The 17,168-nt window shown below is 44.5% G+C and overlaps 1 protein-coding gene across 3 annotated transcripts in view; it reads right to left on the reverse strand.

Annotated features, from left to right (window-relative positions):
- Positions 1-17,168, reverse strand: part of JADE1 (jade family PHD finger 1) — a 165,684-nt gene that overhangs the window by 52,267 nt on the left and 96,249 nt on the right. For all 3 annotated transcript variants that reach the window (XM_068279870.1, XM_068279853.1, XM_068279861.1), the window contains exons 3-4: positions 15,899-15,978; positions 11,907-12,064 (exon numbers count right to left, since the gene is read on the reverse strand). In XM_068279870.1, the coding sequence (XP_068135971.1) occupies positions 11,907-12,064; positions 15,899-15,978 (238 nt within the window). The remainder of the gene's footprint in view (positions 1-11,906; positions 12,065-15,898; positions 15,979-17,168) is intronic.

Here is a 17,168-nt window from a genome sequence, read left to right on the forward strand (position 1 = left end):
CCTGTGAAATCCTAAAGGTACTCATTGGACTTTGGGCCCCTTAGCGCAGTTAGGGTGCAAAAAAGTGCCACACATGTGGTATCGCCGTACTCAGGAGAAGTAGTATAATGTGTTTTGGGGTGTATTTTTCCACATACCCATGCTGAGTGGGAGAAATATCTCTATAAATTGACAATTGTGTGTAAAAAAAATAAAAAAATTGTCATTTACGGAGATATTTCTCCCACCCAGCATGGGTATGTATAAAAATACACCCCAAAACACATTATACTACTTCTCCTGAGTACGGCAATACCACATGTGTGGCACTTTTTTGCAGCCTAACTGCGCTAAGGGGCCCAAAGTCCAATGAGCACCTTTAGGCTTTACAGGGGTGCTTACAATTTAGCACCCCCAAAATGCCAGGACAGTAAACACCCCACAAATGACCCCATTTTGGAAAGTAGACCCTTCAAGGTATTCAGAGAGGAGCATAGTGAGTCCGTGTCAGATTTCATTTTTTTTTGTCGCAAGTTAGAAGAAATGGAAACTTTTTTTTTTGTCACAAAGTGTCATTTTCCGCTAACTTGTGACAAAAAATAAAATCTTCTATGAACTCACCATGCCTCTCAGTTAATACTTTGGGATGTCTTCTTTCCAAAATGGGGTCATTTGGGGGTATTTATACTATCCTGGAATTTTAGCACCTCATGAAACATGACAGGTGGTCAGAAAAGGCAGAGATAAAAAACCAAAAACTGCGCTGATATTATTATTGGGTGTAACTCCTTTTGGTGGTGCGCTGCTGCATACAATATCGTCAATAAATCTCAAACAATAGCTGCGCACAAAGAACTTCAGCAGGCTGCGTTCCACACTCCAAGTGGTAGATGTTACTCTTCCACTCAGGGTCAGATAAGTCACTCCACTTCAGTGAGACACCACCACCACTCCCCAAGCAGTGGCCACTCACCGTTAAATGAGACCCTCAGTTAGATGGGTCCACAGCGCTTGTGGGGTCATCTGGCTGCCCCCTGCCGTTTTAGCTGGAAGATTCCCTCCTCACCACTTTCTGTGTCATCTGCTGGTCCTTTTCACCTCAAAAGACATATACCAAAGCTCCCATAGCGTAAAATTGTATAAAAGTTTTATTAATAAAAAGATTGCTCACTTACAAACATATCCAGTGTCATTCGCATAGAGTTTTTGTGGGCTCCACCCCAAACGCTGGCCACCGGGTTGGCTGTAGAGCGCTGTTTCTATCGCCTTCCCCTCTGCGTCCACGTTCCTCCCCTCTGGATATTAGTGAGACCGCGTGCACTTGACCGGTTTCGTCGCTCTAGGCGACTCCTCAGAAGTATGCGCGGTCTTCTCCTGTCTGTATTAAATACCCTCTGCTGTAGCTAAAACTCCCTCCCCTCCCTCCCTAACCCGGAAATGGTGACCTTTACCTCATGACTGCCAGCCAATGGCAGTCACTGATCTGTAATCCCTGCGTCCCAGGGTGGTTCTACACATCCTGAACGCTTCCTGTTCTCAAGTGACATCCCGCTCGCCTGAAGGGCGTGCCCGTTCTCTTCCGTCCCCTCCTGCATCATTGGATGCCCACTTCTACTGGGGGATTTGTTTGCCGCACGTTCAGCGCGCGTCTCCTCCCCGCCGCATTCGCGGCAATTGGCTCCTCCTCCCTACGCCGATGGTGGTAACCATGGCAATCCACTAGGGCTCGCTCACCGCGCATTCAGCGCGCCTCTCCGTTCTCCCCGCCGCATGCGCGGCCAATGGCTCCGCCCCCCTTCAACAATATTAGTAGCCATAGCAACCTTCCTTTTTCCCAGCGCTTCTCACTGTACATCTATCAAGCGCTCCAAAGCCCTCCCGATTGCCATCCAAATTAACCCTCCCCCACCTGTCCAAACAGGCTACAAATGAATTACAAATACAACATAAATGGGATAATGTGTTACAGTACTTTGATTTTTGCGCTTCACATATTAGCATATATTACAATTCCATCCACATTATGCTTTATATGTTACAGATTTTCTTTTGATGAATAAATTCCCCATTTCATAATAATCATCATATATTGTCATTAGTTGCTACTTTCCCTTTCACCCTTTTTTTTTCTCTCAGACAGTTAGGGTTGCCTCCAGGATATTTTCTCCCACAATCCTTGTAGTGACCTCAAAAATATCCCTTTCCATTATGACGCTCACTCAAATACCCCCCCACCCCCTTGTCCCCATTTGACCTTTAGTGCCCCAAACATAATTCTCCATCAACATATTTAGTGTTAAGTGCTTATATCCAATGTCAAAAAAAGTGAAAACTTCATAGGATGTTGGGGTCCTAATCCCGGAGGCATCCCCCCCACCCCTCTAATCATCCGCAAGGAAACAGACCAAATCAATCTCAGCATTATGTCCCCTCGGTTTCAGGGTATCCAAAAGATATATCCACTTGGTTTCCCTCTGTGAAACCTCCTTCACCATATCCCCTCCCCTCCATGGTCTCATAACCTTTTCCACTCCGCAGAAGGTCAGGAGTGAGGGGTTACTGTTATGTACTTTTTTGAAATGAGCTGACAGACTATGGCTCATCAGTCCCTTAGCAATATTCCTAAGATGTTCCCCTATCCTTTCTTTTAATGGCCTTGTTGTTCTTCCAACATATTGTGTTCCACAAGGGCACCATGCCACGTATATAACAAACCTATCATTACACGTAATGAAATCTCTTATTTTTATTTCCTTCCCATTGGACTTTCCCCTTACGTGTGTCACTCTTCCTGCTCTGGCCTCCCTACACCCCTTACAATCTCTGCATGGGTGAAACCCCGGGCGTTGCCAACCCTGTAATCTGGACATCTGTTTTTGGGGTTCCACGCAGCTTGGGGCTAATATGTTCTTTAGATTTGGGGCTTTTCTATATATGAACCTGGGTTTCGGTGGCAGTATTTTACTTAGTTCAGTATCAGACAACAGAATCTCCCAGTGCTTAGTCACTATTCCTTCTATTTCTTTATACTGACTATTGTACTCCGTGATAAATGCCAAATTGTCTTGGTTTTTCTTGGTTTCCATCATTATTCACTCTGTGCACCAGTGACCGTCTATCTATGTGTCTAACTCTATCTATTTCCCCATCCAAGAAGGTCTCCCCATACCCTTTCTCCATAAATCTTTCTTTTAAAAGTTGTGATTGGGCCTCGTAATCTTCCATACTGCTACAATTCCTTCTTAATCGTGTGAATTGTCCTCTAGGGACATTCTTGATCCAATTAGGATGGTGCCCACTCTTTGTAGAAATGTAGCCATTACGGTCCGTGGCCTTAAAATGTGTCTTAGTTCCAATTCTATTCCCCAAGACCATAAGTTGAAGGTCCAAGTAACTAATTTTTTCAGTGTCGTGCTCATATGATAATTTGATATTTAAAGTATTATCATTTAACTGTGCCATAAATGTATCCAACTCTGTTACCGTACCCCCCCACATAATTAACAAGTCATCAATATACCTTTTCCAAGTGATCACCCTTTGTGATGCCCCCCTTAAAACCCCCTCCTCCCATCTACCCATGTATAGATTCGCCAGACTAGGTGCGAATCCCGCCCCCATCGCACATCCCCTGTGTTGTCTGAAAAAGTTGCCCCCATGCCAAAAATAGTTTTTCTCTAATGCAAATCTTAGTAACTCCAGCAAAAATTCTACCTGTTCCCCTGGCAGCTCTCCTTCCCTTTCCATGTAATATCTGACTGCTTCTACACCTTTGTCTTGTGGTATACTAGTATATAGTGAGGAGACATCTGCCGTCACCAGCATTGTCCCCTCACCAACCTCCAAACCCTCCAGCTCTTGGATGGTGTGCTTTGTGTCTCTCAATAGGCAAGGCAGTTTAATGACCAACGGTTGAAGAAAGGTATCAAGATATTGGCCAAGTCTGTGGGTCAGGGAACCCAGTCCACTCAAGATAGGTCTACCCGGGGGATTGACCGGGTCCTTGTGAACTTTAGGTACTTGGTAGATCACAGGGATTCTTGGAGAGTTGGGGATAAGATACCTATATTCAGAGTCCAACAGGCACCCCATATCAAGCCCCTTTTTCAGTAATATTCTTAGTTCAGTCATATACTGTTGTGTTGGATCCCCTCTAAGTTTTTCATATGTGTCCTCGTCCTGTACTAGTCTGTTCAATTCAGTCCTATATTGCACTTTATTGAGGACCACTACCCCACCTCCCTTATCCGCCGGTCGCACTACCAGTCCTTTTTTGTCTAACAGGTTTTTGGCAACATTTTTCACCCCCGGGTATCGCTTTTCTGGGATCTCCCTTATTTCATTACTAACCAACTTTTTGAAAGCTCCTATAGCTTGAAATCCTGTTTCTTGAGGGTTAAACACTGACTTATTCTTAAGGGTGGTATGTGTATACCGAGTGGTTTGGGTCAGATTTGCTGGGTTATATGTTCTCCCGTTGAGCCCCTCCCTTTTAGAAAAATACTTTTTCAAATTTAACTTACGTGTAAACTTCTCTAAATCAATATAAGTCTCAAATTTGTTCAGACCTTTTTTAGGGGCAAACTTCAGGCCCTCATCTAGGACCTGTATCTCCCCATTAGTAAGTGGAACCCCACTCAGATTGAAGATTCCTTTACCTTCTATTTTTTCTTTATTTTTTTGGCGCTCCCTTCTTCCACCCCTTGTCCCCCTTCTGCTCCTCTTTTTCCCGGGAGGTAGCCTGTTTCTTCCACCCAATCTGTTTGGTGGTACATCCTGCCCTCCCCCAAAAAATTCTCATATTGGCTCTGCTGGGCTAGGGGGTCATATCTATTACTCAGAGGTATGTGGTATGTGGGTTCTTGTCCCTGGGGGTTAAATTGATGGGGTACTGGGTGTGATCTATATTGTCCTCCCATCGGACGTCCTCCCCTCCCCCCACCCCCCGGCATCCCCCTGTATGGCCTCCAACTCGGCCTGCTCTGTACATGCGTTGGCCCCATGGGCTGTGCTGGTCTATAAATCTCTTTAAGGTGTACACCACCCCAACCCCCCCCTCCCTCCTCCCTGTCCTCCCCCTCCCCTCATTCCCAGGCTCTGTCCCCCCGTGGCAACTGTTGGCCCTTGCGGTGCCTGAGGGTTGCTTTGTGTGGTTGAGTTATCCTTCCTTTCTCCCACCTGAGCTTGCTGGGTCACTTTCTTTTTTATTTGCCATTTATATGCTTCCTTGTTCTTATGTGCATGGTAATCCCTTAGGAATTTCTGTCTCTTAGATACTATTATTTCTTTCTCTGCTTTCTGCAGTATTTCACTAATTCTTGTGGTCCTTTTATTATACTCCTCTGTCCCTTTACATATCTCTAATCTCTGTCTGATTTCGTCTATTTCCTTCCCCACTTTAGTGTGCGATGGGGGCGGGATTCGCACCTAGTCTGGCGAATCTATACATGGGTAGATGGGAGGAGGGGGTTTTAAGGGGGGCATCACAAAGGGTGATCACTTGGAAAAGGTATATTGATGACTTGTTAATTATGTGGGGGGGTACGGTAACAGAGTTGGATACATTTATGGCACAGTTAAATGATAATACTTTAAATATCAAATTATCATATGAGCACGACACTGAAAAAATTAGTTACTTGGACCTTCAACTTATGGTCTTCGGGAATAGAATTGGAACTAAGACACATTTTAAGGCCACGGACCGTAATGGCTACATTTCTACAAAGAGTGGGCACCATCCTAATTGGATCAAGAATGTCCCTAGAGGACAATTCACACGATTAAGAAGGAATTGTAGCAGTATGGAAGATTACGAGGCCCAATCACAACTTTTAAAAGAAAGATTTATGGAGAAAGGGTATGGGGAGACCTTCTTGGATGGGGAAATAGATAGAGTTAGACACATAGATAGACGGTCACTGGTGCACAGAGTGAATAATGATGGAAACCAAGAAAACACGCACAATTTGGCATTTATCACGGAGTACAATAGTCAGTATAAAGAAATAGAAGGAATAGTGACTAAGCACTGGGAGATTCTGTTGTCTGATACTGAACTAAGTAAAATACTGCCACCGAAACCCAGGTTCATATATAGAAAAGCCCCAAATCTAAAGAACATATTAGCCCCAAGCTGCGTGGAACCCCAAAAACAGATGTCCAGATTACAGGGTTGGCAACGCCCGGGGTTTCACCCATGCAGAGATTGCAAGGGGTGTAGGGAGGCCAGAGCAGGAAGAGTGACACACTCTCAGGTGGGAGAAAGGAAGGATAACTCAACCACACAAAGCAACCCTCAGGCACCGCAAGGGCCAACAGTTGCCACGGGGGGACAGAGCCTGGGAATGAGGGGAGGGGGAGGACAGGGAGGAGGGAGGGGGGGGTTGGGGTGGTGTACACCTTAAAGAGATTTATAGACCAGCACAGCCCATGGGGCCAACGCATGTACAGAGCAGGCCGAGTTGGAGGCCATACAGGGGGATGCCGGGGGGTGGGGGGAGGGGAGGACGTCCGATGGGAGGACAATATAGATCACACCCAGTACCCCATCAATTTAACCCCCAGGGACAAGAACCCACATACCACATACCTCTGAGTAATAGATATGACCCCCTAGCCCAGCAGAGCCAATATGAGAATTTTTTGGGGGAGGGCAGGATGTACCACCAAACAGATTGGGTGGAAGAAACAGGCTACCTCCCGGGAAAAAGAGGAGCAGAAGGGGGACAAGGGGTGGAAGAAGGGAGCGCCAAAAAAATAAAGAAAAAATAGAAGGTAAAGGAATCTTCAATCTGAGTGGGGTTCCACTTACTAATGGGGAGATACAGGTCCTAGATGAGGGCCTGAAGTTTGCCCCTAAAAAAGGTCTGAACAAATTTGAGACTTATATTGATTTAGAGAAGTTTACACGTAAGTTAAATTTGAAAAAGTATTTTTCTAAAAGGGAGGGGCTCAACGGGAGAACATATAACCCAGCAAATCTGACCCAAACCACTCGGTATACACATACCACCCTTAAGAATAAGTCAGTGTTTAACCCTCAAGAAACAGGATTTCAAGCTATAGGAGCTTTCAAAAAGTTGGTTAGTAATGAAATAAGGGAGATCCCAGAAAAGCGATACCCGGGGGTGAAAAATGTTGCCAAAAACCTGTTAGACAAAAAAGGACTGGTAGTGCGACCGGCGGATAAGGGAGGTGGGGTAGTGGTCCTCAATAAAGTGCAATATAGGACTGAATTGAACAGACTAGTACAGGACGAGGACACATATGAAAAACTTAGAGGGGATCCAACACAACAGTATATGACTGAACTAAGAATATTACTGAAAAAGGGGCTTGATATGGGGTGCCTGTTGGACTCTGAATATAGGTATCTTATCCCCAACTCTCCAAGAATCCCTGTGATCTACCAAGTACCTAAAGTTCACAAGGACCCGGTCAATCCCCCGGGTAGACCTATCTTGAGTGGACGGGTTCCCTGACCCACAGACTTGGCCAATATCTTGATACCTTTCTTCAACCGTTGGTCATTAAACTGCCTTGCCTATTAAGAGACACAAAGCACACCATCCAAGAGCTGGAGGGTTTGGAGGTTGGTGAGGGGACAATGCTGGTGACGGCAGATGTCTCCTCACTATATACTAGTATACCACAAGACAAAGGTGTAGAAGCAGTCAGATATTACATGGAAAGGGAAGGAGAGCTGCCAGGGGAACAGGTAGAATTTTTGCTGGAGTTACTAAGATTTGCATTAGAGAAAAACTATTTTTGGCATGGGGGCAACTTTTTCAGACAACACAGGGGATGTGCGATGGGGGCGGGATTCGCACCTAGTCTGGCGAATCTATACATGGGTAGATGGGAGGAGGGGGTTTTAAGGGGGGCATCACAAAGGGTGATCACTTGGAAAAGGTATATTGATGACTTGTTAATTATGTGGGGGGGTACGGTAACAGAGTTGGATACATTTATGGCACAGTTAAATGATAATACTTTAAATATCAAATTATCATATGAGCACGACACTGAAAAAATTAGTTACTTGGACCTTCAACTTATGGTCTTGGGGAATAGAATTGGAACTAAGACACATTTTAAGGCCACGGACCGTAATGGCTACATTTCTACAAAGAGTGGGCACCATCCTAATTGGATCAAGAATGTCCCTAGAGGACAATTCACACGATTAAGAAGGAATTGTAGCAGTATGGAAGATTACGAGGCCCAATCACAACTTTTAAAAGAAAGATTTATGGAGAAAGGGTATGGGGAGACCTTCTTGGATGGGGAAATAGATAGAGTTAGACACATAGATAGACGGTCACTGGTGCACAGAGTGAATAATGATGGAAACCAAGAAAACACGCACAATTTGGCATTTATCACGGAGTACAATAGTCAGTATAAAGAAATAGAAGGAATAGTGACTAAGCACTGGGAGATTCTGTTGTCTGATACTGAACTAAGTAAAATACTGCCACCGAAACCCAGGTTCATATATAGAAAAGCCCCAAATCTAAAGAACATATTAGCCCCAAGCTGCGTGGAACCCCAAAAACAGATGTCCAGATTACAGGGTTGGCAACGCCCGGGGTTTCACCCATGCAGAGATTGTAAGGGGTGTAGGGAGGCCAGAGCAGGAAGAGTGACACACGTAAGGGGAAAGTCCAATGGGAAGGAAATAAAAATAAGAGATTTCATTACGTGTAATGATAGGTTTGTTATATACGTGGCATGGTGCCCTTGTGGAACACAATATGTTGGAAGAACAACAAGGCCATTAAAAGAAAGGATAGGGGAACATCTTAGGAATATTGCTAAGGGACTGATGAGCCATAGTCTGTCAGCTCATTTCAAAAAAGTACATAACAGTAACCCCTCACTCCTGACCTTCTGCGGAGTGGAAAAGGTTATGAGACCATGGAGGGGAGGGGATATGGTGAAGGAGGTTTCACAGAGGGAAACCAAGTGGATATATCTTTTGGATACCCTGAAACCGAGGGGACATAATGCTGAGATTGATTTGGTCTGTTTCCTTGCGGATGATTAGAGGGGTGGGGGGGATGCCTCCGGGATTAGGACCCCAACATCCTATGAAGTTTTCACTTTTTTTGACATTGGATATAAGCACTTAACACTAAATATGTTGATGGAGAATTATGTTTGGGGCACTAAAGGTCAAATGGGGACAAGGGGGTGGGGGGGTATTTGAGTGAGCGTCATAATGGAAAGGGATATTTTTGAGGTCACTACAAGGATTGTGGGAGAAAATATCCTGGAGGCAACCCTAACTGTCTGAGAGAAAAAAAAAGGGTGAAAGGGAAAGTAGCAACTAATGACAATATATGATGATTATTATGAAATGGGGAATTTATTCATCAAAAGAAAATCTGTAACATATAAAGCATAATGTGGATGGAATTGTAATATATGCTAATATGTGAAGCGCAAAAATCAAAGTACTGTAACACATTATCCCATTTATGTTGTATTTGTAATTCATTTGTAGCCTGTTTGGACAGGTGGGGGAGGGTTAATTTGGATGGCAATCGGGAGGGCTTTGGAGCGCTTGATAGATGTACAGTGAGAAGCGCTGGGAAAAAGGAAGGTTGCTATGGCTACTAATATTGTTGAAGGGGGGGCGGAGCCATTGGCCGCGCATGCGGCGGGGAGAACGGAGAGGCGCGCTGAATGCGCGGTGAGCGAGCCCTAGTGGATTGCCATGGTTACCACCATCGGCGTAGGGAGGAGGAGCCAATTGCCGCGAATGCGGCGGGGAGGAGACGCGCGCTGAACGTGCGGCAAACAAATCCCCCAGTAGAAGTGGGCATCCAATGATGCAGGAGGGGACGGAAGAGAACGGGCACGCCCTTCAGGCGAGCGGGATGTCACTTGAGAACAGGAAGCGTTCAGGATGTGTAGAACCACCCTGGGACGCAGGGATTACAGATCAGTGACTGCCATTGGCTGGCAGTCATGAGGTAAAGGTCACCATTTCCGGGTTAGGGAGGGAGGGGAGGGAGTTTTAGCTACAGCAGAGGGTATTTAATACAGACAGGAGAAGACCGCGCATACTTCTGAGGAGTCGCCTAGAGCGACGAAACCGGTCAAGTGCACGCGGTCTCACTAATATCCAGAGGGGAGGAACGTGGACGCAGAGGGGAAGGCGATAGAAACAGCGCTCTACAGCCAACCCGGTGGCCAGCGTTTGGGGTGGAGCCCACAAAAACGCTATGCGAATGACACTGGATATGTTTGTAAGTGAGCAATCTTTTTATTAATAAAACTTTTATACAATTTTACGCTATGGGAGCTTTGGTATATGTCTTTTGAGGTGAAAAGGACCAGCAGATGACACAGAAAGTGGTGAGGAGGGAATCTTCCAGCTAAAACGGCAGGGGGCAGCCAGATGACCCCACAAGCGCTGTGGACCCATCTAACTGAGGGTCTCATTTAACGGTGAGTGGCCACTGCTTGGGGTGTGGTGGTGGTGTCTCACTGAAGTGGAGTGACTTATCTGACCCTGAGTGGAAGAGTAACATCTACCACTTGGAGTGTGGAACGCAGCCTGCTGAAGTTCTTTGTGCGCAGCTATTGTTTGAGAGAAAAGGCAGAGATGCTGGAAAATTCACTTTTGGCACCATAGTTTGTAAACGCTATAACTTTTACCCAATCCAATAAATATACACTGAATGTTTTTTTTTTTTTATCAAAGACATGTAGCAGAATAACTTTCGCGCTCAAATGTATAGGAAATTTTACTTTATTTGAAAAATGTCAGCACAGAAAGTTAAAAAAGTCATTTTTTTGACAAAATTCATGTCTTTTTTTGATGAATATAATAAAAACTAAAACTCGCAGCAGCCATCAAATAGCACCAAAAGAAAGCTGTATTAGTGAGAAGAAAAGGAGGTAAAATTCATTTAGGTGGTAGGTTGTATGACGGAGCAATAAACCGTGAAAGCTGCAGTGGTCTGAATGGAGAAAAAGGCTCTGGTCCTTAAGGGGTAGAAAGACTGTGGTCCTCAAGTGGTTAAAGGTCCCTTACACTGGTCAATTTCAGCCATTGATCGTCGAATCAATCGATCGGCCAATCGATAGATTTGCACCCGATTTCGATCGATTTGATCTGACTGTATGGAAAATCTAGGTAGAACTGCTGCTGGCAGCAGATCGTTGGCCCATAGAGTTTTATTGGATCTAATGGTGCAATAATGCGTTTAGATTGATTTTCAATACATTTCCAATTGATTTCATTCTGAAATCTATTGAAAATCTGTTCCTAGTGAGTGGCACATACAGCTTCCTGTCAGATTCAACCTTACAGGCATTTGACAGAAATCGGATTGTCGAATCTGCTGCAAATCTGTAAGTGTATGGCCAGCAATACTACATAATGGTCGGGAGGCACAGCTTCTCACTGACTGGGAAGGGTTGGGGGAAGTGAGCAGGCAAGAGGATTTGCAGAGGATGACATAAGCATCTATGAGTTGCTACAGCAAGCATTTTAGCATTTCCAGGTATTTTCCTTTTATACTTTGAAAAAGAAGCAGCAATTTCCTCAAAGCCTTTTTCAGGTTTTGAGCCTTTATTTATTTAAATAAGGCTCTATTAAGTGCATATAAAAAAAGTGCCTGAACTTGGGCTTTAATTATATTATTCCAAGTCTGAAACATTACAGGCAGCTTTCCCTGATAAAAATGTTTTGCTTTATCTGACAGACAATAAGTCAATTACAGTTCAGAAGAGACAGGACCTTGCAATTACAGCAAGCTACAGCCAGCATTTATAAAGGATCAATGAGCAACGCGATTTATGAGTTTATGCTTCACCATGCAAAATAAATGGCTGGAGCAGTGTGCGATTTCCTGTGTGCGTAATCAGCGCTCGTGCCTTGTGTTAGAATTCACAGCCCATCTCCTTACCTGGCAACTGGCTCTGGGATTAACTCATGATTCACAGGGACCTGCACCCCCTTCTCCCAATCCTGCCGCCAGGGATCCTGCAGGATGTAATAGTCCTCTGGGTTCAGCTGGTAAGAGTCATGCAGCTTCATAGCAGTTATCAGGTCTGTTCGGAACACCTGCATGACAGCATGGAACAATTATCATTTTAATAGATTTCACTAGTCCAACGTAATCACCAGAATCATCAGGACAGGCATTAACTGTAAAGAACCTATTCCGGTGAGCCAAATAACTGCCTGAGATTCGTACACGACTGATTCTGCCATCCAAACGTGTAAGAATTCGTGAAAAATGAGAATGGAGATAAAATGTGACAAAGAAAATGGGAGTTTGCATTTGTATGCCACAACAATTTACACAAAGGTTTCCTGCATGTGTGCAGCAGCTAGAGCAGCAATACCAACTCTGACCAGATCACACATACTGGATTGTGCGCTTTATGTTTGGGATTCCATTACATTGGCTAGCATCCTCAAAACTGCATTTCTGAGCTAAGCTTTTGAACACAACAGAAAACTATCAGGAAAAAAAAAAAGCACTGGAAGGCACAGTTACACTACACACACACACACACACACACACACACACACACACACACACACACACACACACACACACACACACACACACACACACACACCTATTAGGTTCTGAGTTAAGTGGAAGTTTTAGTATTAACCCCTCAAAGAACTTGAAACCCAGTCAGGACCTTTTTTTTTTTTTTTTTTTTTTTTTTTTTTACTATTAGTTTTGTGGTGTATTTAAGGTCATCAGCGATAACATTTGAATTCCATATAACTTTAATGCCCAGGTCCAGGAGGAAGTATGTGAAAGTGGATCAAAACCTTATTTTGTATTTTTATCACTGTGCCCCCACTGGTGTGTTACCCACCTATGGAGGTTTTTCAGCTTAAATATTTTTTCATGGCTTGATAGTATCTTTATAACAACTACGTTTTTCATGTTTTTATAAAACAGTGTTCCATGGTGCTTCAAAAAGCATGATTCAGTAGGGTCAGGTAGGAGTTTCCGATGCTTGTCAATGGATTTGTCTAGGACTGGTGTTGAAGGAGTAGGCTGCCCAGTGCATCCAACTCCTGCAGATAGGTGAGAATTTGTGGTTAGGCTAAGGGCCCTTTTCCACCAGCGCGTTTGCGCTGGCTGAATCGCAAAACCGCAAACCGCTAGCGATTTTACAATCGCTACGGTTTGCTTTTTAACATAGGAATCGCGGTAGGTCATTTCCACTACCGCGATTCGCTTTTGTCGGGAACGCGAACGTGCGGCGGAGCGATAATTGCCGCGATTTTGCTATGCAGTGCATAGCATAGCAAAATCGCGGCCGCAAACGTCGGGGGAATCGCCGGTTTTGCGATTCAGCAATCGCTAGCGTTCAGCGTGAACGCTAGCGATTGCAGGTGGAAAAGGGCCCTAAGAGCACTCCTAACAAAGTACTCAGAGTGCAGACGGTCCCCTACGAGCGACTCGAGTTACTACATTGCAGAGGTACAAAAAGCTGTCTTCATGTACAAAATATACAGAACTGCTTAAAGGGAAGGTTCAAGCAAAAAAAAAAAAAATGAGTTTTACTTACCTGGGGCTTCTACCAGCCCCATGTAGCCATCCTGTGCCCTCGTAGTCACTCACTGCTGCTCCAGTCCCCCGCTGGCAGCTTTCTGACCTCGGAGGTCAGGGCCACATTGCATACATTTTTACGCATTCCAGCTAGTGCAGGAACAAAAATTTACGCGTTGCACCACTAACGCGTAAAAATGTATGCGTTAATGTTCCTGCAGGAGCGGGAATGTGTAAAAATGTACGCAATTCGGCCCTGACCTCCGAGGTCAGAAAGCTCCCAGCGGGGGACTGGAGCAGCAGTGAGTGACTACGAGGGCACAGGATGGCTTCATGGGGCTGGTAGAAGCCCCAGGTAAGTGAAACTCATTTTTTTTTTTTGCTTGGACCTTCCCTTTAATATTATAGCAAAGTCCCAGTTATCCAGAACTCAGCTAAACAGAAGTCTCAACCAACCTGAACAAATCTCGGCAGTACTCACAGTGGTGAAGGCCAACTTCTTGGGCTTTTTGTAGGCTCTGCTGTGCTTAAAGACTGGATTCCATGGTCCTCACAAGGATAATATACTTTCAGTTACTGTATTTTAACATTTATTACAGAGTTCATGGTATGTATACTGAGTCAGGGATTGTACTGCATTAACTAAGCCCATTTTTAACACTCAGTCTCAAGCAACCAGAAAGCACACTTATCCAGCATCAACCAATCCCTGTGGATGTCGGATAATGGGGACTTTGCTGTACAGATATTTGTTGTTAAATGTTATAGCATTGTATAAAACAGTTATAAGTAGTTTAAAAACACATTGAAAACTAACAAACATGGTTGATACTAGAGGTCGTAATCCTGAGTTGTCCGAAAGTAAATAAATATAGACATTTCCCCATATTTAACATAGGACTAAACTTACAAATTCAACTTACAAACGATCTCCCAGAACGGAACCTGTTTGTAAGTAGAGGACTGCTTGCATTGCTGATGCTGCAAAGACAGACTAGGTTTACCATTGACAGATTTATTTATTTTTTTTTTTTTTGCGCAGAGATTTAAACCTGAGGTTTATATTAAAGGGAACATGAAGTGAGAAATATATGGCAGCTGCCATATTTATTTCCTTTTAAACCGTACCAGTTGCCTGGCAGCCGTGATGATCTACCTGGCAACAGTAGTGTTTGAAATGGACCAGGAACAAGCATGCAGATAATCTTGTCTGATTTGACAATAATGTCAGAAACACCTGATCTGCTGCATGCTTGTTCAGGGTCTATGGCTAAACGTTTTGGAAGAGGATCGACAGGACAGCCAGGCAATCTACATTGTTTAAAGGACAACTGTAGTGAGAGGTATGTGGAGGCTGCTATTTTTATTTCTTTTTAAAGAGACTCTGAAGCCTCCTTAAAATCATGTTTTTATTTTAAAAACCTCTTAAGCATGTTTGCCCAACCTACTCCGCATCCCGCAGCTGAAATCTAAATTAATCACCCCAAACTCCCCGGGGCTGATTGCGGGGCTCCTTCTGGGAGAGGCAGAGATTTATGCTAGGTACACACCATACAATTTTCTGTTAGATTTTCTCTTAGATTTACCTGCCAGATAGCTTTTTTCCATGTTGTAGGTAAATCTAACAGAAGAATCTAACAGAAAATTGTATGGTGTGTACCTAGCATTAGGCTGTAGCTCTGCCTCTACCCGCGTCCATCGGCGGCTGATCTCTGCCTCTCCCCGCCCCTCTCAGTCTTCTTTCACTGAGGGGCAGGAGAGGGGCGGGGGAGAGGCGGAGATACGTGCTGATTCACGCAAATGGAGGCAGAGCTGCAGCTGAAAGCTTTGCCTCCTTAGGGCAGTAAAATCCACGACCAAGAAAGTAGTGGATTTTGCCAGGGGTATTTAATTTAGTTTTCAGCTGCAGGGATGCGGTGTTTTAGGTTGAGCAAGCATGCTTAAGAGGGTTTTTAAAATAGAAACATTGCTTAAAGAGACTCTGAAGCCTCATTAAAATCATACCAGTTGCCTGGCATCCCTGCTGATCCTCTGCATCTAAAATTATAGCCATAGACCCTGAACAAGCAGGCAGCAGATCAGGTGTTTTTGACATTGTCAGATCTAACAAGATTAGGTGCATGCTTGTTTCAGGTGTTATTCAGACACTACTGCAGCTTAATAGACCAGCAGGGCTGCCAGGCAACTAGTATTATTTAAAAGGAAATGAATATGACAGACTCCATATACCTCTCACTTCAGGTGTCCTTTAAGCCCACCTTTTATCTTTGCAGGTTTTGTACTGCTCTGAAATAACTGAGTGTGGAACACTGTGTGACAGAGATAAACACTTGTCTCGCACATAATTCTGTATTATTAACAGGCAGCGGCAATACCTCAGACGGTTTCCGATCTTCATGTCTTGAACTCCTGCCATGGCGAGACTTTGAATTCTGTGACCACGATGTTGACAAGCCTGAGGCAGAAAAACAATCAAATATAATACATTTATTAAAACAGACCCATCACAGTAGTTTTCTGAGCAGTTTCCATTGTCAAACTCATATTCTCATATTGAAGAAGTGTTTTCAAAGTTTTAAGGAGTTTAGGAATACAGTAGAACTTGTTTTATGGCTCTCAGTGTTTAATAATTTCCTTTTCTACCAGAATGTGGGTAATTTCCTGCAATAGGAACAGAATTTTTTTTTTCCTCCTTTTAAAATGGAGAAGAGTTAAAAAGGTACCTGAAGCAAAGACTGTATTACAAATTCATACCTCAATAGTGGGAAGTCTCGGGAGAGTCCAGAAGCTTCCCAGCTCCTCCTCCACCCCACTGTTCCACTGCTGGGTCTCTCTAAACATATTGACAAGAGCTGGCTGAATAAGCCACTTACTGTGGCCGTGCTCCTGCCAGAGTATGATCTGCGCATGTCCAGTAGAATGAAGCCAGTCGCCCACTTCTTTTCCTCTATGTGCACAAGTGTTTTGTTCTAATGGGCATGTACGGGCCTTACTAGCAGATGCCCAGTACAGAGAAGCGTGTACTCGGATGAGGGCTTGGCCACATGAAGGGGGATCCTGGGCAGCAGCAGTAAGCTTGTGGAGGTTCTGGGAATCTTCTGGACCATCCTGAAACTTTGTACTAAAAGTAACTTTTTTTCCCCCCCTCACAGGACACTTGAAGCGTGGAGGATGCCATATTTATACCAGATGCCTGGCATGCTGCTGATCTTTCTGGATTCAGTAGGGTCCGAATCACCCATCTGAAAACCTCAGTCAGTACTTGATCTGCATGCATGTTCAGGCAATTTTCATTAATTAAAAGCAAATGCCAGTCTCCACATTTCCCTCACTTCAGGTGTGCTTTAACACCTTGCCGACCGTTCAACGCCGATTGGTGTGAATGCGGCAGCAGTCCCAGGACCACTCCACACCAATTGGTGGCGCGCGCATCTCCGCTCCCAGCGCCGATCGCCGCTAGGAGACTGTTAGAGGGCGAAACCACCTTCTACTTACTGTGTACAGCGCTGCTATCTACGGCAGCGCTGTACTGGGGACAGCTGTGACACGGCTGTCCCCCGGGTGGCAGGGAAGCAATCTGCTGTCATAGGCTATAGCCGATGACAGCCGATCTCGCTGATTGGTTGGCAGGAGGGATAAAAAAAA

This window comes from Hyperolius riggenbachi, chromosome 1 (genome assembly GCF_040937935.1).
Source record: "Hyperolius riggenbachi isolate aHypRig1 chromosome 1, aHypRig1.pri, whole genome shotgun sequence".
Classification (NCBI taxonomy): Eukaryota; Metazoa; Chordata; class Amphibia; order Anura; family Hyperoliidae; genus Hyperolius; species Hyperolius riggenbachi.